At 40.2% G+C, this 22,863-nt stretch overlaps 4 protein-coding genes across 8 annotated transcripts; 3 read left to right on the top strand and 1 right to left on the bottom strand.

Moving 5' to 3' along the window:
* The first annotated feature begins 2,808 nt into the window (after nucleotides 1-2,808).
* On the top strand, nucleotides 2,809-5,030 carry LOC131667490 (RUS family member 1). 2 transcript variants are annotated; one of them, XM_058940933.1, is made up of 9 exons: nucleotides 2,809-2,949; nucleotides 3,047-3,181; nucleotides 3,260-3,420; nucleotides 3,490-3,682; nucleotides 3,762-3,874; nucleotides 3,938-4,137; nucleotides 4,230-4,489; nucleotides 4,581-4,767; nucleotides 4,850-5,030. In XM_058940933.1, the coding sequence occupies exons 1-9, from the start codon at nucleotides 2,908-2,910 to the stop codon at nucleotides 4,906-4,908; spliced, it is 1,350 nt and encodes a 449-aa protein (XP_058796916.1). In that variant the 5' UTR covers nucleotides 2,809-2,907; the 3' UTR covers nucleotides 4,909-5,030. The 2 variants fall into 2 exon arrangements, with proteins under 2 accessions (XP_058796916.1, XP_058796915.1); XM_058940932.1 differs by having other exon boundaries at nucleotides 3,027-3,181.
* A 333-nt stretch (nucleotides 5,031-5,363) lies between these two features.
* Nucleotides 5,364-6,639, top strand: LOC131667459 (ribosome maturation protein SBDS). Its single transcript, XM_058940886.1, has 2 exons — nucleotides 5,364-5,851; nucleotides 6,004-6,639. Exons 1-2 carry the CDS (start codon nucleotides 5,721-5,723, stop codon nucleotides 6,629-6,631), a joined length of 759 nt encoding a protein of 252 aa, XP_058796869.1. The 5' UTR covers nucleotides 5,364-5,720; the 3' UTR covers nucleotides 6,632-6,639.
* A 378-nt stretch (nucleotides 6,640-7,017) lies between these two features.
* On the bottom strand, nucleotides 7,018-8,310 carry LOC131667460 (corrinoid adenosyltransferase MMAB-like). The gene is made up of 4 exons (XM_058940887.1): nucleotides 8,019-8,310; nucleotides 7,880-7,958; nucleotides 7,365-7,710; nucleotides 7,018-7,259 (listed from the first exon to the last, which is right to left on the bottom strand). Exons 2-4 carry the CDS (start codon nucleotides 7,954-7,956, stop codon nucleotides 7,032-7,034), a joined length of 651 nt encoding a protein of 216 aa, XP_058796870.1. The 5' UTR covers nucleotides 7,957-7,958; nucleotides 8,019-8,310; the 3' UTR covers nucleotides 7,018-7,031.
* A 1,623-nt stretch (nucleotides 8,311-9,933) lies between these two features.
* LOC131667487 (protein enabled) lies at nucleotides 9,934-21,971 on the top strand. 4 transcript variants are annotated; one of them, XM_058940920.1, is made up of 9 exons: nucleotides 9,936-10,528; nucleotides 15,243-15,564; nucleotides 15,634-15,854; nucleotides 16,059-16,117; nucleotides 16,203-16,446; nucleotides 16,795-17,005; nucleotides 17,523-17,723; nucleotides 17,812-18,082; nucleotides 18,191-21,971. In XM_058940920.1, exons 1-9 carry the CDS (start codon nucleotides 10,524-10,526, stop codon nucleotides 18,217-18,219), a joined length of 1,563 nt encoding a protein of 520 aa, XP_058796903.1. In that variant the 5' UTR covers nucleotides 9,936-10,523; the 3' UTR covers nucleotides 18,220-21,971. The 4 variants fall into 4 exon arrangements, with proteins under 4 accessions (XP_058796901.1, XP_058796903.1, XP_058796900.1 ...); XM_058940919.1 differs by having other exon boundaries at nucleotides 9,937-10,528; nucleotides 16,792-17,005; XM_058940918.1 differs by having other exon boundaries at nucleotides 9,934-10,528; nucleotides 16,203-17,005; nucleotides 17,526-17,723.
* Nucleotides 21,972-22,863: the final 892 nt, after the last annotated feature.

Genomic DNA, 22,863 nt, shown 5'->3' with positions numbered 1-22,863 from the left:
AAAGAATCTTTGTATTCAAAGTAATTCTACAGCGTAAAAAGCTGCGAACAATACAAATGACAGCTCGATGGAATTCAGGTACGCAAGGCTCGCGCACGACAAAAGCAGAGCTGATGGGAAACAAGTGGCAAAGGGCAGGCGCGAATCGACGAGTTCTTCGCACGAGCCACTAGCTGATTGCTCCGAGTCTTTGTCCTGTCTGGCAACGACGAGAAACGCGTCGACTTCCACGAGCAAGAGGACCACGCCGCAGCAGCAACAGCGGAAGCATGCGTTATTTAATGGCCAGCGTAAAAATAGACCGCAGCCGCAGGAAGTCAACCGCCAAGCCGACGACCGGCAACACACTCTTTACCCTAACGCTTCGGACTTTGCTGCACCTCCCGAGTAAATTTATACGAATGTATGCATACTGCGCTTACTGTGGCTGCTTGCATTTTTCTTTCACTTTCAAGGGGCACCTCGGCTAAATTCTTGGCCTTTTCATATTCATTATACAACATTGTTCAGCATAGATTTGATTGCATCGCCGTTCAAATTCAACCATCATGACGATTGCCTTTTAGACTTCGTAAAGTTCTGCGCAAACGTATTTCGAGAGGTATCCAGTATGACGCGAAAGATTGCCAAGTGGTCAAATATCAGCTGCGAATGAAATGCTACGCAGTAAAAAAGTCGGAAATTGGAGGGCACCCGGTGAAACATCGTCGGACACACAGGTGGCCATCAAATCAATTCCATGATTCCATATTTTTTGGCTCTCCGAGGGATCTCCGAGATCCTTGTCTAAACTTGCACTGACAAACGAGGCAGCGGTTCTGGATTGGAAGCTGCGCGGAACGAGACTGAGCTTGGCCGGATATCGATCGGTAGTAAGCAGCAACAACAGCAAGCTGGTGGCACGATACTACGGACTCGAAATCGAGCTTCTCCCGGAGTCGAGTTGCCTGTCACGACGCCGCAGCGACGATCGAAGCGCAACGAGCTTACGGACAAAGTGTCAACCAACGAAATAGATCTCGACCATGCTACAGGAGCCTCCACGTTCACCAGACCTGCAGGCAAGCACCCTTATTTTTATTACCCATCTCTGCCCACATGATCCTCTTCATCTTCTTCTATCTCTAATGCCCTTCAATTTATATCTCCGTCTATTCCTTCGCTCCCAAGATACAATCGACACACGTATCCTGTTCGATCATATTGCGATCGTTTATTTATTCCTAGGCAAATACCAAACCAACGACGCTCACGAAGCCACAACAAAGAACACCCCTGTAACAAAAGGGGCTATTAAGGAAAAGCTCGCTGATACTCACACTTCGAAAGTTCGCTATGCCGAAAATACAAAGAAACCCGAGGAGCCGAATCACGCCAATGAAACGAACAAGTCGTTGAAATTCAGCAAAAAAGACAGAGTTTCAACAGGTGATACAATTGAAGAAAGTAAAAAGCTTTCCAAAGTAATTAGCTTACCTAAGGCCGTGTTCAAGAGCAAGATTACCGCCGACAAAAATCAATCAAGTACGCTGCCCAAGCGAGCACCTCAAATGAAAAAACCAAATTTTAGTAAAAGAATTTTCTCGAGAAAGAAGCAATCCACTACGTTCAAGAACGATGAAAATCAATCTGAATCTCAAAACATTAGCAATAATACGACTTCTAATGATTCTATTCAGCCGCAATATATATCAATTAAAAATAGATTGGGTGAATGTACCAAAGAGCTAAATCAAATTATTGGAAAAGTGTCTGACCTATTTAGCAAGAAAGTTAGCAAGAGTACATAATGAATAGGTAGCGAAATAATGGCATATGAGATACGTGTTATGACCAAATTATGATTACAAACACTAGAGAAATTGTCTTTGTTTTTTTTTTATTAATTAATTAATTAATTAATTTTTTTAATCAAAATTAACAACTCCTATGAAACAGTTCTAGTTTTTGGTTACCTTCTAATATGGAGTTTACTCGTGTGGAAAGAATTTGAATTCCTCTTTTATTAATAACAAGCTATTAGGAGGCTATTTTTTTCGTCAAATCGATTTTTATAAATATTTCAAGACATTCAGTTATCAAAACACAGTTAGCTTAATACAGGATCTCATTCTTTTCACACATTTCATACGAAACGACACGATTCATACGTTAATTTAACGAAAATACTTATAAGGCAACTTAAGCAATTCCTGACTGTTAATTATTAATTATTTTTAATTCTTTTAGTTATCATTACTTAGTCGACAAATCAATCAACGATGAATTTTTGTACGACAAAGTAAATATAACTTGAATAAATTGTGTTCATACTTATCATATCCATTATTATTAATTATGTTGATTGAAGATAAATAATTGTAAGACTTCCGTTAGTCCAATTAACTTTTGATAGCTTATGAATTGAGATAATTACAAGAGAATATTTCACAAAGAAAACATCTCATCCAATTTCTTTTATTATTAAAGTGTATTTAAGTTGAAAATAAGTGAATCTCGTTTGAAATAAACAGATTTAACTAACATGATAAACCATTTAAAACCAACATAAATGGACCGTATGTCTACTGTGAGCAAAAAATAATGTATTATATACTTGAATGTATGAGTAAAATTTATGTTTGATAACTAATAATTGATTATAGGTAATAGAATTTTTATAAATAAAAATAATTCATTCTAATTTTTCAACGTTTCACGTGGATAGCGCCACTTGCTAGACGATCGCTTTTGCGGGAAATTTAAATGGAACAATAATCAGCTGTTTGAAATAAGCAATGCACAGTGGTTAGCTTTGTTGTTTCCAAACATGTGTCGGGTCGTGTGAATTTGGCCTTGAAGAATCAAAATATACGTCAAAATAATCGTCAAAAATGTTTAATTCAGACATTGAGTTTAAAGAAACTGATGGATTCACGAGAAGTAAAATTGTATTTCGTAAATCGACAGGTGACATTATTTCTTTTATTATTTCTAAAAATATATAAAGTTTTTTACATAACCTGTTCATATCCTTACGATTATAGATCAACCACTCATAACGAAGTTTAAGCCAGTAAGGGGCACTCGATTCGCGGAATCATCGACTTATGCATTTTTCAAAGAAGTTTTTTTACCTCAAGGCTTTCCTGAAAGTGTTCATAAAGATTATGTGCCATATCAAATTTGGGATACACTGCAGGTATGCAATTTATTTTCTTCCATTTTTTCATAAATATAGCAAAGCACTGTGATTTGACAATGTACAAACTATGTCAAGGCTTTTGCCAGCACTATCAATGGTACTCTAACTACTCATTCAATTATGAGAGGGGTTGGAGTTGGAGAATCAACAGCAACTCCACTAGCAGCAGCAATTACATGGATTTTAAAAGATGGCACTGGAATGATTGGAAGGATATTATTTGCTTGGTGGCAAGGGTAAATATCTTATTATTATTTTAATTACTATTCTAATACCAGATATACATATGCAATATAATATTACAGAAATAATCTTGGCAGTCAATGCAAGAAATGGAGACTTTTTGCTGACATTTTAAATGATGTTGCCATGACCATAGAAGTAATGGTACCATACATATCTACGTTATCTTCTTATACTTTGTGTTTAACCACAGGTATGAAAGCAATCGTTGGTATTGCTGGAGGATCTACACGAACAGCTATAATGCAGCATCATGTAAGAACAAATTAATTTCTTATAAACCTTTATTAACCATTGTATTCAAAATTTATTACAAAAATTTTATTCCTTATAGGCCATAAACGATAATATGGCTGATGTCTCAGCTAAAGAACATAGTCAAGGAACTCTTGTGAATTTAGCTGGTTCTGCTGTTGGAATTTTAATACTTTTACTTGTCCATGAAAGGTAAACTTGAAATTCATAAGTATAGAATATTAGCTGTTATTAATACTAAAATTGTTCTTACAGGATTTTTATATATCTATGTTTATTACTAGTCATAGCTCATATACTTTTCAATTATTTTGCTGTCACTTCTCTTAAAATTGAGACATTGAATGAAGATCGCTTATATGCAGTTATTGAAGACTACATTTTGTATCATAAAATTTCAACTGTTACTGATATTAATGATAGAGAATGTGTACTTATTTTCCTAGAAAAACCAGGTTCGCTGCACCAAAAAAATGTTATTAATATAAAATTTATTAAGCATACATTATAGACTTTATTTCTAGAATTTGATATTTAATTGTTTCAGCAAAAAAGATTTTTGGTTTTGATATTGAATGTGGTGCATCATTTGAACATGTATTAAAAATGCATCTAATACAAGCAAAAGACACCAGACTCCTTCTTACAATGTTTTTACGAAGAAAATACCTACCTGTGATGGATGTTAAAAATAGGAAAATTTACATAATTCTTTCAAAAGATGCATCTGATACTGATATCCTCAAAGCTTATTTCCACTCTTGTATATATGCAATAATTACATGTCAAATGACAGGGATATGCTCAGTATGTACACAGTTTATTTCAATATGTTCGAAGAAAATTATAATACTTCTGATGATATAGGATTAAATTAAACTAGTGGTACATGTTACAGGACGTTTTAAACAATAAAAAGTGGAGTGGGCCATCATATCCAATTATGAGAATATTTATGTTTCCTAAAAGATTCTCAAGGATTCTTAGCCAAAATGATTCTTATGTATCTGCTGAATATGTTTTAGCAGTAGATCAAGTTGTTTTTGAAGAGTGCCATATATTTATCAAATTATTAGAAGAAAGTGGTAAGACACAATTAATGTTCTTGAAAATTAGAGACCCTCACAATTATGCAAAAAATTATTTGTAACATATTTTTCATTTTAGGATGGACAGTAAAAATAAATATGTTACCCATTAAATCGTGGAGAGGTGGATGGAAATGAAACAGGATTTTTTAGAATTCAATTTAATTATGAATTTTATGTGGATTATTTATATATTGTAAAATATACTTCAAAAACTATTTTTGAAAATTGTTGTTACTATTTTTGTAAATAAAATTATATCTGAAAGTATTACTCCTTTGTCACATATTTTTTTATATGTTTGATGGTTTTTTAATATTTTATAGACTTCATATGTACTATAACTGTTTGAATTTTTTAAAGTTGCAAGTAATCATTTCACAACATTACAGATTTTTTAATAATAATTTAATATCATTTTTATCACATATCTTTTCTTTATTACAAAGAAATTGAAACATACCAACATAATAAATTATCATTGAGGATTAACTATCAACCTATAAATCATCAATTCATGAAAACGATTTCAAGTATAGCAGACGACAATTTTCTTAATACAGAGTTAGGTTACAGTTTATATAGTCATAGAATATATATGATCAGTGGTACAATAAGTATTATTAACAACTGAATAAAAAGTATGGTAAAATGTTTAAATTAATAACTTCTGTTTAAATTAACAGAAGTGATATCTGCAACTACAAGTATTTCCACGATAGAATGTTGATTTCCTTAAATTATAATTATATTTACAATAGTACTTATTTGAAAAAATATTTCTTGAGATATTTCAACTGTATCAAGTTAATACTAGTATAGAATAATTAATTGGCGTTCGCGTGTATAATTCAAGAAAACTTAAGTTACAACTAAAAAATAACTAACTTTTTTAGTGTTTGTAGCATTTTTGTTTATATAAATATTTGGTATTAATACTTGACAATAAGATGTCAAAAATTTTTACTCCAACAAATCAAATAAGGTTGACCAATGTTGCTGTTGTACGGATAAAGAAAGGTGGAAAAAGATTTGAAATTGCCTGTTATAGAAATAAAGTCATTTCTTGGCGAAGTAATATGTGAGTTTTTATAATTCTGTCATTAGATTAATATATCAATATTAATAAAATCAAATATATTAATAAAATCACATATACTATCAATGGATATATTTTTATTTATATTTTTATTTCTTTTTACATGTTCTATAAGATTTTGATTTCATTTTTAGTGAAAAAGATATTGATGAAGTACTTCAAACTCATAGCGTCTTTACAAATGTTTCAAAGGGACAAGTAGCTAAAAAAGAAGATCTCATTAAAGCTTTTGGAACTGATGATCAAACTGAAATTTGTAAAGAAATTTTATCTAAAGGTGAACTACAGGTTTCAGACAAAGAGAGACAGTCAGCATTAGATTCTATGTTCAAGGATGTGGCAACAACTGTAGCTGATAAATGTGTTAATCCTCAAAGTAAACGTCCATACTCAGTATCATTAATAGAAAAAGCTATGAAAGATATACATTTTTCAGTCAAACCTAACCGAAATGCAAAACAGCAGGCTTTAGATGTGATTCCTCAATTGAAAACAGTCATACCATTGGAAAGAGCACAAATGAGACTGAAAATAACAATTTCAGGAAAAGAGGTTAGAAAGATAAGAGAAAAATTAGTCAAACTACTATCAAAAATTGAATCAGAAGATTGGGATAGTGGAACATTGAATCTAGTTTGCTTGATAGATCCAGGACATTATCGTGAAATTGATGAATTGATAAGATCAGAGACAAAAGGTTCTGGAATACTAGAGTTGTTAAATTTGAAAGAAATAACCGAAGGAGAAGAAATATTAGAATGAATCTTTTTAACAGTTTGTTTCTTTCTCTAAATATTAATTAATTGTCATAATCATGTTGTACATCTTATGTGGACAGCAATATCAGGGTTCAGGAGATTTAATATTGTAACTTGATGTTTAACTTGAATATATTTTTATAAATGCTATTTACATTAACATAACATTTGTTTATTTCTAAGTTGTCATTTAATAAATAAATATTGTGTAAATATTTATACCTAACATGATGGATTAAGAGTCTTTTTTTTTTCTACAATGTACAATCCAATTTGATAATGAGTTAAAGTAGTTTGTAAAAAGGCTCTGATCAAGCAGCTTGATTCGTATATTTTGTTCACAAAAACAACAACAATGATCATTTTTCAGCACTGATTCTAAGTCAATTAATTCTTCAAATATTTTATTTTTCTTTTGAAACTTCTGCCCGAGGTATGTAAATATTTTCTGTGCGTTTATCACATTTGGCAGCAATTCGAGATATAGTGAGAAGAAAATCTGTCAGTCGATTCAGATATGTTTGTGCTTGTTGGTCAAGAGTACCATTTGTTACAAGAGGCATGAGACTGTGTTCAGCCCTTCTACATATTGTTCTTGCAACATGTAAAGATGCACAAGCTTTACCTCCACCCTAAAAAAGGAAAAACAACAAATGTAATAAAAAATTTATTGGTTTAAAAATTTATAATGCTATTCATGATATGCTTTCATTTATTAAAATTTTGTAACTACATACTGGTATAATATAATCTTCAGGAGGTGGTAATTGCTTTGAGTATTTTTCAATCCATTCGTCCAAGTCTTTAGTGTGTCGATGTTCAAATAATTTTTTCTCTCCAGGTGTCGCTCTTAAAATAGTATGGTGAAGATCAAACAATATCATTTGAACTCTTTTTAATTTATCTACATAGGGATGCTCTTCTTTACTGTCATTAGCAAATTCTCTGGCTAGTCCAATGTAAGAAGACAGTTCTTCGGTTGCTCTTAACGCACTATGAACTTTTTCATCTGTGATCTTAGATTGTAGATCTGTTAATTTAGAGACGGTATGAGTCTCATTTATATTTGATGCATCACTTGAACTGTAAAGTAGAAATAAGAAAGAAAATTTAATTTGGTTGAACTGCGATATTGAACACTTTTTAAAATCACACAAAATATTGTCTAATTTTTATTTTTCCAAAATTTTATTAAAAAATTCAATTATTGCACAAATGCAAGGTTCAGTAAAACACGTGTTTCAAAACTTGCCTAGTTCTAAGTGATGCTTGAATACTGGACTGATATACAAATAGAGACCTTCTCCAAACGTTTCTTGCCAATTCCATTTCTAGAAAAGGTAAAGTTTCACTTATATTTTCATTGAATCATTCGATTTATTGGTACTTACCATTTAATTGATCAAGTTTATGAATTCTTTTCTGATTGTAATTCACAAGAATTGTACAATATTTAAATGTAATAAATTTTTTTCTACGCAATTGAAAAAGATAAGGTATGAGATATAATTATCAACGCAAATACGTCAAGTTTACTCTTATCAATGACAAGTTGCAATGGTATTTTAACTATCTACGGCTCGCCCATCACCCATGCTCGTGCTCAAGATTCAAGAACAAGAGAGCTGAGAATAAGAGAACTGAGATAAGCAACAAGCTTTTCTAAATGTATTACGTATTGGGATCCGAAAAGTTAGTTTCAGCGCCCCTACCGTCAGAAATCGCAAGCCGTGAGACAAGACTGAGCGTAGTTTTCATATAAATAACAGCACTCTGCTGTGTAAATATATTCTGATAAGTACATATAATCAATCTATATAATAGTCAACGGTTTGAATGATAATTAATAACATTTACTTCGGTAATGATAAAATCACTGCGATCTCGTTATAATAAATTCCTTCAGGGTATGAAAAATATATCTTATACCTATTTTCAACAAGGTGCAAAACATTACGTATGGTTCAGCAATAATGTTACTAAGTGAAAAAGAGATAACGAGATTTGGTTGTTGTACCAAATTTAGCCGGAATTATAAATCAGAAAAAGATCGTTTTGAGAGGCCTGTTTATGAATTACAAAATCAACTTAAGTATTCTCTTCTATAAAAAAGTATATATCAACTGTAAAAAAAAGATATTAGAGAGCTACTCCATCAATTGCCATATGTAAATACAAGTAGCTTTCCATTCTACGTTCTACGAGCCTATTTCACGACTTGCGATTTCTACTGGTAGGGGCACCGAAGCTAACTTTTCGGATCCCAATATTCCAATACACTGCACTCTACACTGTCGTCACTGCACGGGCCACGGACATTTGTTTTGTGACCCGCGAAGTTCAAAATTCAAATTATTTTCGATGATTGAACATTGATCGCATCAAAGGGATTTTTTCTGATTAGTTGCGGGAACATAACTTACCAAAATAAGCCCTTGACGTAATCTCGTTTGGTATCACAATACTGATTGCTCAATCGTCGAAAATAAATTGGATTTGGCGGGTTACGAATTAATGTTTAAGCAGAATATATATACATCGCACAGATTGTTGCAGAACTGAATTTCAGTTTATCGGTTTAGCAAAACACTGCTCCGTATGTGTACTGTGTAAATATATATTAGGGCCCTTCGACACTGAGTGAATATTCCTAATATTTTTGTTCAGTGTGATTTTACACCTCCCGAGGGCCTATTCTGAAAAAAAATTTTAGCACATGTCATAAGCATTTATCACATCTAAAGTGATTAATTCTGTGGTAAACTGAAGTGACACACTGATTTACCACAAAATTTTTTTTCAGAATAGACCCCCGGAACATTCGTACATTTCATCATCTACATTTATGTACATACTCTATGGCTTAAGAAGTTCAGAGAACGAACGTATTTTGCCCTTCTGAACTTCTTAAACCTCTGAGTACGTATAGGGAGGTAGACGGTGAACTGTACTAATGTTCTGGGAGGTGCAAAATCATTTGGAAAAAGACATCACAAGAATATTTCCTAAGTGTGGAAAGGCCCTTAAGCAGAAAGTCATAAAATATAAAATATCGTAAATGTTATACATTATAAGAGCGAACATAAACGCTTCAATATTAATTGGTTACATAAATTAAGAAAAACTTGAAAGAATAACAATAGGCATGATTGGATGTATGAAATATCACATACACGTGTGTGTATGTGTGTGTGTGTGTGTGTGTGTAAAATTGTGGTGAACGACGAACGGCGCTTCACTCGCGCTTGGTTTGGATAGTCGACGGTGCTCGTTCGTTCGCTCGTCTAGTGTTTGGCCAACAGTCTGTGCATGAAGCAGCACGAAGCCGAGACTCAGGCAGGCTACAGCAGCTAGGCTGTATCAGAACAGAATATACAGTAAAAACCCTGCGCAAGCTATTGACTGTAGAAACAGGCTGCTGGCTCGAATAGGATAGGCTGCAATCTTCGCAATATAATACCTACAAGCGAGTACAGCAGCACGAGAAAGAGACTGATTGGCCGGAGCAGATGTTGCAGTGGGACGACGGTGACGGTGGATTCTACGGCGAAGTCGGCGGAGCTGTGCCGTGATCGTGCGAGAGAGTTCTTCGTTGCTGTATATGTGCGCGCGCGTCAAATTCGCCACAGCCAAGCTGGAGGACTGACAACCAGCAGCAGAGAACTTCACTTTGGTTTTCTTGTCGGTCGTTTGCTTTCGCTTTCGGTTTGTTAGCCACGTTTATGTCCGATTACCGTAAGTCGTGTCCGAATCTCGCGTGCTTTCATGGGATCGGTGAGATCTTTTGCCGCGCCGCAGCTGCCGCAGCCAACAACAGAATTAACAGCAACGGCAGCAGCAACAGCAGGACGACCTCCAGCTTGAGGGCATAGCACTCGCTCTCTCTTGCCGCAAACATGTCGTGAGTATTAATTTTTTTATTTGCACTCAAGTACCCAGCCAACTCCACTTCCTCTTTATTTCTTCTGTTCTCTAGCTGCCATCAGCAGAGGTAAATAAACAAAGTGCGCGGCGCTCCCTGTCCGAAATCGATCTCTCGCGCGCGCAAGAGAGAGAGAGAAAACGGAGTACAAGGGACTTTCCTAACCTAGACGCCAACCGGGCGGTCCTAGCTCGGCCATTTAAATGTGCGAGGCGACTCGCGCTAGCTTCTCTGTCCTTCTCCCCCTTGGCTCTCTTTCTCTCGCTCTGTGTCGGCCGCAAGCGAGAACACCATATACCCACTTTTTCCTTCTCGCTTGCTCGCTCGCTCCCCCGAGCAACTCGTACGGGTATATGCCGGCCATTGTTCGATTGAAACTGCTTGCATTTTTTCTCTCTGCATGCCTCGCTCGACTTTGATTACCGCTCCTCGAGCTTGCTGTAACTCCCGAAAAAAAGCAATAAAAAGTGCAGCCTAGAGACATAGAGCGACAAGAAGAGAAAAGGAGAAAGAACGAGAGAGAGAGAGGTGATTGGCCGAGGACGCTATTCCAACAGCGACAGAGGAAGCAGTTGTCAGAGTGTTTCCTCTATATCTCTTTCTCTTCTTTGTACCCGGCATTAGGGCCCAGATAGTTTTTCTCGAGGAAGAGTCGGTCGAGCTTCCACGAGCTTCTGCTTGCCTCTTTCTCCAATTTCGTTGTTCTGCACTTTGACACTTTCCCTGTCTGAGGAGAAAGCGAGAGACGCGGAGTATGCTCAAGTTTTATGGCACGCTGGACGTGAGAGATACTCGACGACTGCTGCGTCTAGATTTCGCACGAAATACTTTGTTTTCTCCCCAGGCCTCTTTCACTCTTCGTCTCTGTGTTTCGCATTCATCAGTGCATTGTCTGTCTTTCTTTTTCTCTCGCTGCCCCCTCTCTTTCGTTTGGTCTCTCTTGCTCCTTTTTTCTCTCGGCTATTCTCGGTTACAGTCATCGCTCGCGCCGCGCTCCTTCTCGTGTCGCTTAATCCTCGACGTCCTTTTTCCAACTCTGGCGTTAGCTCGGTGCTGTATATACGCTGCACGGCGAGTTTATCGACTGCGGACTCGCTCATTAACGGTACTTTATTGGATTTTCATTACTTGCATGCGCGACTTATAAATATCTTTGATACGAGTCGATGACTGGAAAGAAGGAGAAGTTGAGGATATGTGCATCTGATCCGGAGGAATGGTGCGGCGGAACGCGGTTAAATTGGAAATGTAGGCTATTGTGAGGTCTACGTAGAAAAAATGCGCTGCGGCGCGCATTGTTTCCATCAACATTTGCCTCAGTTCTCGAGAAATTGGCGATGCAGCGACAGTTGAGTGTCGTTCGTAGAAAACGACAATTACGATGCTGCTGCAATACGCGTAGTGCTACAGAAGCCCAGTAAGAAAGATCGAAGTAGAGAAGGAAGAGGAGAGAAAAAAATCAATATTTTATGCTGCAAACAGTTGTCGGCTCGCGGCTGCTGAGAGATTTGCCGGGAAGGAAAAAAAAATCTCATTACTTTGGCACTCTGGCCAGCCTCATCCGTGGTAAATGTTTGCAAGCAACTCGGCTACGCGCGCGCCAAGTTATTATTCTCGTTCCTCGGCCGTTCCTTTTTTGCCAGCCGAGAGAAGCTCCCGGCTCTCTTGTCGTATAGCTGTGCGCTCTGGCCCTTTGTTCCTTCGAGCGAAATAGAAAGATCTGCATTATCCGAGCCCGCTCGAGATTTCTCCCAGGTCGAAAAAGAAAAGAGGAAAAACAAAGACGAGCGAGGCGTGACGAGGTGGCGGCGGCGGTGGCGGCGCCGTTCGATCCGTAGCGCCTGATCCGACCTAATTGCTCTCGCGTGTCGTTCAAACGTCCCGATTGCAGAGCGCAGACAGTCCGCGCTTGGCGAATAACCCTCTTGCATTATTAATTATATGAAGAGCAACCTCGTCTTAGGGGACACACACTTCTTTTAGTGCTGGAGGCGCTCGATTAATCATCCGCGTCGATGAGCGATCGTGGATTCTCCTCGATGACGCTGTTTCCAAGAAAGCTCCTGCGTGCGGTCACGCGGCCTTTCCGTAATCGCCACAGATTACACCTGAGATTTCCGGATCTCCGCTGACTCACGCGACACACGCGCACTTTCGCTGGGTGCACTGTTTCGTCAGCTGATAGCGACAGCTCAACCATTCGTAACAGATACCCGATTGGCCAAGATCAGGCTCGATCAATTAACGCTTCGTCTTGCTTCTGCTGTTGAATCAGCGACTGTCCAATTGCAATGAAATAGCACAAGCTGTGAACGAACGGAGCGTCGACGATTAGGAGGTCAGTCGTGTAGGCATTCCGTGAATCCCGGATACGCAAGTTGCGTGCAGGTAGTCGGAATGCCAAGGATGGCTCGTGCTCGTGCTGTCCGTCAGAGCGAGCATTATCCTTGCGCCGCTTCGCGCCTCGCACTGATGCATCGATCGGCCGTAATCGCGAGCACGTGCTTGCTGCTGCGAGTCGCCTGGCGGATCGCCGAAAACGAGCGCAAGCTTGGTCGGAAGCTAATTAGGCGAGATGCACGGCAGAGAGCGCAGAGCACATTGAAGTAGGAACGAGTGGTAGGCGACGGGTCGCGCGGTCGCGCGCGGCAAAAGGTTGCGTCTAGTTGAGGCCGGAGCGGCCAGCTCTCCGCGCTAAGACTCAAAAGGGAAAGGCTGTGATCGCGCGCGCTCGACCTGCATCCGGTGCGTCTGGGCGAAGAAGCGCAATGCGAGCCGAGGAATAGGCGGCTGGCCAAATCGACCGCGAGCATTGGCCCGCGGTTGGTCCGGGACGCCTCGAAACTTAGGCGGCTACCGGTCCAAAGCTTTCCCGGCTCGCGACAGAGCCTCGGACGACTCCGGCCGACGAAAGCTGGCGAGCGAGCTGGCGGCTTATCGCGCCGAATGTTTGTCTTTCGATAGAGAGGAGGAGCGAGCTCGGCTTCGATAAGGCGAGCGAGCTACGTGCCCCGTCCGCGTGCAGAGACGCGCGCGCGACAAACGGTCGAGCCAAGGGGGCGCGCAGGCAGAGGAACTCGAGTTGGCCGTGGCGTCGTAACCAGGTGGAGCAGCTCGGACCGCGAGCACCGCACCTTCGCCACTTGCTACTTTCGCCGGCAGTGCAGCTTCCGCGTTTCTCCGGCCAATGCTCGCTGCCGCTTATCGTTAACTTGCGATCGCGCTGCTCAGCTGCCGACTGCCCGCGACTGCCCACTCTCGCTTGCCGGTCGCTCGCGCTCGCGCCAGCTGTTCGGCCGCGGGCCGCTGTCTTCCCGCTCGCGACCTGGATTCCGAGCTGCTGTCCTGACTCGCTCGTACAATAAATACATGGCTGGTAAACGAGCAGACGCAGCATCGAACGATGCATCAGAGCTAGCCACGCGCAACCGCCTTTTCGCGTGCAGTCGCCACTTGACTCGCGCTCGCGGCGACATTGGACAACTGTGTCGCACGCAAGCACTTTGTCGGCACGAGTCACGCATCGGCGCTGCGCGTTCCCTTCGAATGCTTGCGTGCGCTCGCCGATGCGACTGCTGATCAATCGGTTATTCGGATCGTCGCAGCCAGCGCGCTACGTTCCGCAGGGAACAACGCGCAGATTTGTAATTAGGCGAAGTAGGCTAAATATGCGAGTGGAAAAACCGGTCGAGGCCAATTTCATGGAGCGTTGCTCAAGCGCCGAGCGTCGAGAGGGCGTTGCGGCGACGAACTGCCGAGCAGAGGATTATTTGGGAGAAACGCTGCTTGCGCAAAGCCAGCCAACGAGTGCGGCTCGCGATCGCTAATGGAGAGCCCCATCCGACGACGCAGCTGCCGGAGAGCGACTCGTCGCGCTCCTCGCGCTCCTCGCGCTATTAATCGGCGGCTGCGCTCGGTGGCTGCGCTCGGCGACCGCTCGGCGACCGCTCGGCCAGTCGCGTAGAGGCGCGCGCTTTTCAGAGCGTCAAGGCTCGCCTGTCGGCCTGCCGATCGTCGGGGGCTGTTTGCGCGCGGAGGAGGGGCGCTCGCTCGTAGAGCGCTACACCGCCGTCGCCAGCGCTCGAGATCCGGGAGCGCAGCGCTTCCGCGAAATACATCCGTGGTGCTCGGGGAGAGTGCGCTCAGTGCCGATTTCTGTCGGCGTACAGATGCCCCTTCCCCCAGCTGGGTACAGCTGGCCGCTCCGCAAGTGCGCAGCAGAAGAAGCAGGAAAGCGGGCCGCGCGCGATTGCAGCAGGCGGAAGCAGTCCGCTGAGGTATATCTGCTCAGGGCGCTGCGGCCGCGCGGCTGATAGAGCGCGCGCGCGAAAAGAGAGAGGCTTCGCCGGCGGCCGAGCGGAGCGGCTATCAGCGGCGCTACATCCGATTTGCTCGCGGACTCGAGCGCGTGACCGAGCGCCTGCCCCGGTTCCTCGCCTCAGTCGAGCCGCGGCGATCGCTGCTGCCTTCCGCGCTCCTGCGCGGACCGCTGAGGCGCGCGATGAACGCCTTCCGTTCGGGCAGCCTCTACCAGATGCGCCTCAGCGGCCACGAGTCCAGACGCTCCCGGGCCAGGCTCGTCGCCGCTCACCGGTAGCCTCCGTCGCGCCGCCTCCTCCGATCCCGCTGATCCGTTGATCCCCTGATCCGCAACCCCATCTGATGTCGCACTTCTTTCTTGCCACTGTTGCAGGGAAGTGAGCATATCGTCGGCGCGGGCCTCGGTCATGGTCTACGACGACGTCAACAAGAAGTGGGTGCCGAGCGGCAGCTCCTCGGGTCTGTCCAAGGTACAACTCTACCACCACCAGCTTAACAACACCTTCCGCGTGGTCGGGCGCAAGCTCCAGGACCACGAGATCGTCATGAACTGCGCCATTCTGCGCGGTCTCAAGTACAACCAGGCCACGGTCACCTTCCACCAGTGGCGCGACAACAAGCAGGTTTACGGACTCAACTTCTCCAGCAAGGACGACGCCGATGCCTTCGCCAAGGCCATGCTCCAAGCCCTCGACGTTGGTGTTTTCTCTTTTCTCCATTGACGAAAAAAACCAGTGGCTCTTGTTAATTTGCTGGATTTTTAGGTGCTGAGCAACGGCACAAGCATACCGAGAAACGTTGGCCCGACACTTGCTCCTGTCACTCAGCAGCAGCAGCAGCAGCAGCAGCAGCAACAAGCACAGCAGCAGCAGCAACAACAGCAACAGCAGCAGCAACCACCACCACCCGTCTATCAGCAACAGCAGCAGCAAATCGTACAACAACAGCAGCCTAATTCTCAGTACGACGAAGATATGGGATATCGGTGAGTTGCCGACCTACTATCCCGCACGCACGAGCGCACATCCTAGCTCCGTACGAAAATAAGTGTGAGAAATGACTTTGTTTCCGTTCCCTACCGAAACAATGCCCATATCTGGGAAGCTCGTATGAATAGCCTGTCTCTCGCGCCTAGCAAATCCACCCTATTCCCAAGACTCCTTACAATCGATCAATTTCGTTTGCGCAGGACGATGACAAGAGAAGATGTCGCCATTATCCAGGAACGCAGAATGTCTCAAAACCAAGGTCAGTAGAGGATTTGTATAGCCTTGCCGCTGTAAATCTGAGCCGTGCTTCAACTGATCGACAATTGGACGCTTGGCATTTGCAGTGAGCAACGGCCTGAACGCAGTGTCGCCTAGCTGTCCGCCGAACGTGATGAACCAGCAGCAGCAACAGCAGCAACAGCAGCAGTCGGGCCATCACAGGACCTCGTCGGCACCGCCGGCTCCGGCGCCCCAGGGCCCGGCGTTGCAGCAGCAGCAGCAACAGATGCCGCCGGCGCCGCCGCCGCAGCCACCAGCAGCACCGCCTGCCCCGCCGATGATGAACTTCCCCGGAGGCGTCGGCCAACAGTACGCGCAGTCCCAGCAGTCGACGGCCGCGGCCATAGGGGGCATCTACGGGACTGTCGGCGGGCAGGTCGGGGTTGGGCCGGCCGTGGCCCTAGGGCCCCAGCCAGGCTGCGGTTCTTACCAGGCGCAGCAGTACGCGTCGACCGCCAGCCAGTACGGCAGCCGGGCCTCGCTGAATAGCCAGTACGCGACCGGCTACAGCCAGACCCAGGCGCCCTACCACCAGTTGCCGCTGCAGGCCGCCGGCAGTCCCGTGCTCGTGCACAATCCCTACGGCACCCCGGCCAATAGCCTCAACCAGGCCTACCAGCAGCAGCCCGAGCTTAACGCTTATGCTCCCCTCAGCAGCGCTCCCGCTCCGCCGGCCCTGCAGGCCCCGGCCATGCAGGCCGCCGCGCCCCCGCCCGCGCCGCCTCCCCCGCCGATGCAGGCGGTCGCGCCGCCACCGCCACCACCGCCACCGGCCCCCAGCGCCAACGGCCAGGACGGCCCGCCGGCGCCGCCCGACGTCAACTCGCTCGCCGCGGCCTTGCAGGCGGCTAAGCTCAAGAAGAAGCAGGTGCGTTCGCCACTACACTTATGTGTATTGATAATCGAAGCTGCATTCACAGTCGACACTCTTTAGACTTCTCGTTGATTATAATCTCCGATCACTGCCGAATAATTATCTTGACATTCATTCTTGTGTACACTCATATTTAGCCATCATTAATCTTTAATTCGTGAAATTTCATAACTTCGTTCACCAAATAGTTCACTAGAAGTTTTACGGGTTTTCCGTAGCTCTTTCACAGCTTGCTTACTGGGAGGTTACAGGTAAAACTACAAGTATCTAAAAGACATTTAAATAATCTACTTCACCTATTTTATTTTACATCAAAATCACTTTTATCCTACCCGTCATTAGATACAAATTCATAGAAATAGCTCTCATTTTATGTTTGAAACTTGACTGTGACGTTATCCACTTATTATAAGTTAATATCAGTTGGTATTATTTTTCACTTCAAAATATGATAATTTTCTTCTCTCTAAACGACAAACCAAGGAATCAACTGTTTCTTTTTTCAATGTAGCAGTCACAACCAATAGAAAATAGTGGCTCAAGCACCAGCAGCAGCGGAAGTGGTGGCGGAAATTATGGAACGCTCGGACGTAATAGCGGTGGAGGCGACGGGGTAGCCGGTGCGTTAGGGGCGCCATTGATGATGGAAATGGCAAAGACGCTTGCTCGTAGACGAGCTGCCGTCGAAAAGAAGCAGCCAGAACAGCCACCCGTACGATGACAATTATTTTTGTTACACGCGGTGCATTATACTTTAATTTTAATTTTATTGACTTATCGTTGTTTTCTCGCCATTGCAGGAACCTGACAGTTCTCCCGACAAAAAGTCTTGGGATAAAAATAACTCAACGATTTCAAATAGCGCCAGCAATAATAAATTTTCAAATGGCGCTGAATCGCCCAAGGCTCACCGCAAAAGGTTTGGTTCTGCATCCGAGGACACTCTCCTCAAAGTTAATGGTGTTAATGACGGTTCATCGATAACCGCACAGGATATGGAGGCCTTCAAAGTAGAACTAATGAAGGAAGTGCGGAAAGAATTTCAGAAGATAAAACAAGAAATTGTTGACGGTAAAGTTCAATCACTTACTTTTAGCTTTTTTTTGTTCAATACTTGTCGAGTTTTTAGCTTTTCTATTTGGTTAATAATATGCATTTTTTTTAACTTGCTCGTATTAGCTGTGAAAAGTGAACTGAATAGAAGATAAAGGTCACGTTAATACAGCAGGAGTAAGAAGAACGAAGACACAAATTAGCTAACAAAGGGATTAACAAGAGATTTGACTAGATAGCTCAAGCAAAAGCGTCATCCACAAGTACAGCCGTTTTGGATGCAGGTTTTTATTACGCAATCGCGAGTACAGTGTAGTTATATCCATGTATATCAGCCATTTCTGTGTAAGTACGTTTATGTAGCATGATATATGATATCACGGAGACGGACGCGGGCTCGTTGCATTTAAGATATAGTCATAAGAATGCCGTTTGAGATACTAATTTACAAAGACAACGTACAATTTTGAATTATAGATCAATAGATTACACGGCATAAAATTGCAATTCAGTACATTTTCTTGTAATGTACAGTGCAAACAAACTTTTGAAAATTCAAGAGCATCTTTGAATTTTTAAGGTTTTTGAAAATGTTTATCTCCAGTGATTTTCTACGATTTAGATGAATCAAATGAGTGGGCTTATTTCAATGCGCAACACGCACAATAAAATGGACAATCTTAGTGGCGAAGCGACAAACAAATTGTGTTTTCACTGCCAAGAATGGTATAAAAACAAAAGACTCACTCATATAATAGGTGTAACTTGCGGGCCATGCACTATTTTCTAGATTGTTTATTCTTAATTAAAATTGTTGAAATAGTCATTCACACTTAACAATCTGACATTCTAAAATATTACTATTATTAATTTGCAGTGACTTTCAATTGGCATATTTCTTTTTATAGCTTTTGACGAGAAAATTATAAATAATTTTAGTTTATGTATGAATACTTGAAATTTCATACTATTTAGTTAGTTTACTGGGTTTTTGAATGGCAACTTTAAATGTTTCGAAAGAATAACAATCTAACGGGTTCTCAAATGTGATTTGTCCGATTCGTAAAGCCTTTCTTGTAAGATTATCCCACTCTTACTTGTAAACTTGTACAGAATTTTTTGACTTTTTAACCACGAAGTTGAGGTGTTTATAAAAGTAAAATGCTAAATCTTAAAGTTCTTTTCGTTTATTAACTATTTCAATTTAAAAGAAAAAAATTTGAGTTCTTACTAAAATTTTTATCTTATTTGAATTTATTTTAGTTTATAATAACACTTCAATTTCATATAAAACAACTTTTTAATTACTTGACAAGAATTATTGCAGCTAATTTTAATTCATGCATTTAGATGGTCGCCAGGAATTAAAAAAAGAACATATTTGATGCATTTTACTTACTTATTTTCGGTAGAAAAACCAAAACTTTCATCCTAGTTTTTAAGTCTACGAAAAATATTATAGCATGTGAAAAATGTAACGTGACGACGCAATGGCGATAAATAATTCCAATTGACGATTTTTATATGAAAATAATTTTATATATGCGTTATGCAAGAGACGCAAATTTCTTAAATTTTTACAATTGTCGAAAAAAATAACAAAAACAAAAAATTAAAAAAAAAACAATCGAATTTCAGAAAATCTATATGACTGAATAATAAGAAATAAGATATTTAATTAATAATAACGGCATGTCAAACATCAATCTAAATTGTAAGAATGAGAACGAATCAAAGTATTCTGTCTTGCAAAGATTTTCCAAAAATTTCCGGGGGTTTTCTGCGTTGTCGTCGTCCTTGAACGCTTGTTCTCAAGCTTCCAGCAGAATTTCAAAAAGATTCTTTGTTGCAAAGTGGATTGCACTTCTGAGAGTAGTGAACAACAATCTATTTGAATTTTTTGATATTGTTAAAATATCTTTCATTGTTCGTCGAACAACTCTAATAAAGGCATTTAATTGTATTCCACTTTGCAACCCTTTTAACGAAGGAGAATTTTATGATGGCGGATTTTCTAGTCTAGATACGACGAACAAATATAAGTGAGTTATTTCTATGGTGGAAACAGTAAGGCGTCTTAGTAATTATTGATTGTAGTTACAAAAGAATAAGTATAAGAGAAAAGTGAGTAATGTATTGAAGTTAATATGATAGAGAAGTAGATTATTGACTTTTGATTGAGATTGAGACGGCAAAAAGGACAGTAAAATAACGTTACACAAAAATATAGGATGACGTGAAAAAACTCAGTTTTCAAACCTTTTTTTATACTTTTTATATATTTATATAGATTATATAAGCTTAACAAGGCACTTATAACGCTTCTTGTGCTTTTTTTATGTTCTGCACGATTGATAAATAATCGCTGTTTGCTTTTTTTTGATATATAACAATATAAGTAGCGAAGGTTAAAAACACGACGTTCGCGATTGTAAGTGGATACTTTTTCATTAATTTTATTTCAATAACAGGAATTCTAATAACATAAATAGTTTTCGAGAGCATCCAATATAATTTCATTAATTCGTTTTCCTTGCGTGTCCTTTTGTAAATACATTTCTACATGGGCTCTTCCAGTAGGATATATTTATTTTTGATTTACTACTTACGAATTAATAAAACGACGCACTATGAAATTGAGAAAGGCCAATCGACGAGTTACTCCAAAAATTTGTCCATGGTTTTACTTCCATTTAGTTGAAGGAATCAAATATCAACATTGAAAGGTTTAAAAGAATACGTAAAAATATACTACTCTGTATACCTAACCTTGAGTATTCGATTCGAAAGATAGAATTGTCATTTGGTAATACTCATGGAAATACACGATCAAACAAACTTGATTGACAAAGTTAGTCTTGATCAACTCAATAAACTCACGAGAATGATAAAACATTACATAAAATAATAAGCAAAGTAATATGAATAACACTAATATTCAGTATGGTTATAATAGTAATAACTTGAAAGCAAGGAACAGTCGCCGGAAAAGTTAGTATTAAATAGCTGCATTTATACAGTATATGATTAAACACAAACGAATAAAGTTTATAGCCTTTAAGTAGTTTACGATTTCGATGGACCTAAGCGAAGCGACTAGTATTATAAATGTTGCAGAAAGAATCTTTTTAATTCATTTTGTAATCATTTTAGCTGCACAATTAAACAAACAATGTAGAATCATCCTTTATGGAAATTGTAATGGCAAAAACGCCAAAGTAAGTACATGTAGACGACGCTGGAATATGGACTTTAAACTATCAAACAATCATTGGCAATGTCTTGTGTGAAAACTAATTACTGGCTCAGTTTGAATGATGTTTCATTTTCACATAAATGCTTTATCATCCCCGATAGCCTTGTGGTCAAATAAATTTTTTCTAAATTTTTTCATTTGCCAGTACCGATTTCTTTAGTATTTTCCTTATATTCAATGTCGAATAGTCAAAATATCCTCGCGATTTCTTTTTACAGTATTTCAGTTATTTTATAGAAAGACAATAATTTTTGTTTGAATTCAGTATTCATTACGAAGAAGTGCGAATTGGTTGTATTTTGATCTACATTTGCAGCATTTGTCTTCTTTTTTAAATGCTCGAATGTGGAATGTACTTTATGTATCAACGAGTTAATCGTGCGAACTGCAGTGTCGTTATTCAATTTGGATATAGATTAAAATAACAGTTAAGAGTGACGTACATTTAAAAAATTAAAAAAAACCAACATGCGGCGCACTTTAATTAATGTAAATGAATGATAAACAATAAAACATTTATGTCTACGCAAGTTATCGTCAGTAATTTATTGAAAAAAAGGCAAAAGTTGAATTATAAATTATTTGTAACAATATAACGAATCCTCATTGAAATAGTTATAATTTATAAAGTTATTTGAATTTTTCAATAAAACTGGCTTTTTAAAAATTATATGTAGACTTTTAATCGATTATATCATGATCAGATAGTATTGAAAAATGGAAGGTTTTGACGATTATATATCAGAATTTGTTTTATTTTTATGTACGGTGTTACGTTATATATGACTAATTTCATTTCCACGTGAGTGGATAAACATTTTCCTCGCAATACTAACAGGCTAATTCCTACAAAAAAGTAAATGGGTTAGATGTCTAATTAAATGATTTAGTTAGCATGAATCTTTTTGAAAAGTTCTCGACAACATAGTAACCTTCAATTGGGTATGACCTGTATTGAGTTTCTATTCTGGATCATATTAAGTTTGCATATCTGGAGATTCTCTGTTGGAATAGTTTTAAAAAAGTCTACGCAAACAATGCAAAATCATTGTTCGAGTTTGTTTCTATATCGATTTATTAAAAATAGTACTGAAAATGCTTCCAGATAACTGATAAAATGCAAGTTAACGAAAATATTTCCTTGAAAAGCGAGAATAAGAACATGGAATTCAGTCAGTAGACTGAACACTGATCGAATCAATGTAAATAAAAGAATTAGAGGATTCGATACGAGTCATGTGGCAATCTGTGCAAATGTTAACTGACAATAAAATATGAACATTATCTACTCGTTTCTAAGTTCGGCAAGGATAAAAATGATTTTTAATCACATAATGTCTCTGATTAATAGTTTTCTAATACTGCACAGTGATAGATACTAAAATTTTGGTAAGTTTGCTAGAGTCGGTCAGATATCGATGATTCGTATAGAGAATATAGGGTGTTAGCAAAAGGCACGTGAAATCGCACGTTACAACCTCGTGACCATATATACTAGTAGGGGTTTGTGCTATCTTGGCTCGCACACCCCAACTTGCATGCC

This window comes from Phymastichus coffea, unplaced genomic scaffold, assembly GCF_024137745.1.
Source record: "Phymastichus coffea isolate CEN01 unplaced genomic scaffold, Cenicafe_Pcof_1.1 PCOF00066, whole genome shotgun sequence".
NCBI lineage: Eukaryota > Metazoa > Arthropoda > Insecta > Hymenoptera > Eulophidae > Phymastichus > Phymastichus coffea.
This window is presented reverse-complemented; position numbering and strand designations above follow the sequence as displayed.

Coding starts and splice junctions, on each gene's coding strand:
- LOC131667459 (XM_058940886.1), top strand. CDS start 5,721: ATGTCAAAAATTTTTACTCCAACAAATCAAATAAGGTTGACCAATGTT. Junction 5,852..6,003: donor ATTTCTTGGCGAAGTAATAT/GTGAGTTTTTAT, acceptor TTTCATTTTTAG/TGAAAAAGATATTGATGAAG.
- LOC131667460 (XM_058940887.1), bottom strand. CDS start 7,956: ATGGAATTGGCAAGAAACGTTTGGAGAAGGTCTCTATTTGTATATCAG. Junction 7,711..7,879: donor CAAGCATCACTTAGAACTAG/GCAAGTTTTGAA, acceptor TCTACTTTACAG/TTCAAGTGATGCATCAAATA. Junction 7,260..7,364: donor CTGAAGATTATATTATACCA/GTATGTAGTTAC, acceptor TTCCTTTTTTAG/GGTGGAGGTAAAGCTTGTGC.
- LOC131667490 (XM_058940932.1), top strand. CDS start 2,874: ATGTTTAATTCAGACATTGAGTTTAAAGAAACTGATGGATTCACGAGA. Junction 3,182..3,259: donor AAATTTGGGATACACTGCAG/GTATGCAATTTA, acceptor AACTATGTCAAG/GCTTTTGCCAGCACTATCAA. Junction 3,875..3,937: donor CTTTTACTTGTCCATGAAAG/GTAAACTTGAAA, acceptor TTGTTCTTACAG/GATTTTTATATATCTATGTT.
- LOC131667487 (XM_058940917.1), top strand. Junction 16,118..16,202: donor CAGAATGTCTCAAAACCAAG/GTCAGTAGAGGA, acceptor TGGCATTTGCAG/TGAGCAACGGCCTGAACGCA. Junction 18,083..18,190: donor AAAACAAGAAATTGTTGACG/GTAAAGTTCAAT, acceptor TGCTCGTATTAG/CTGTGAAAAGTGAACTGAAT.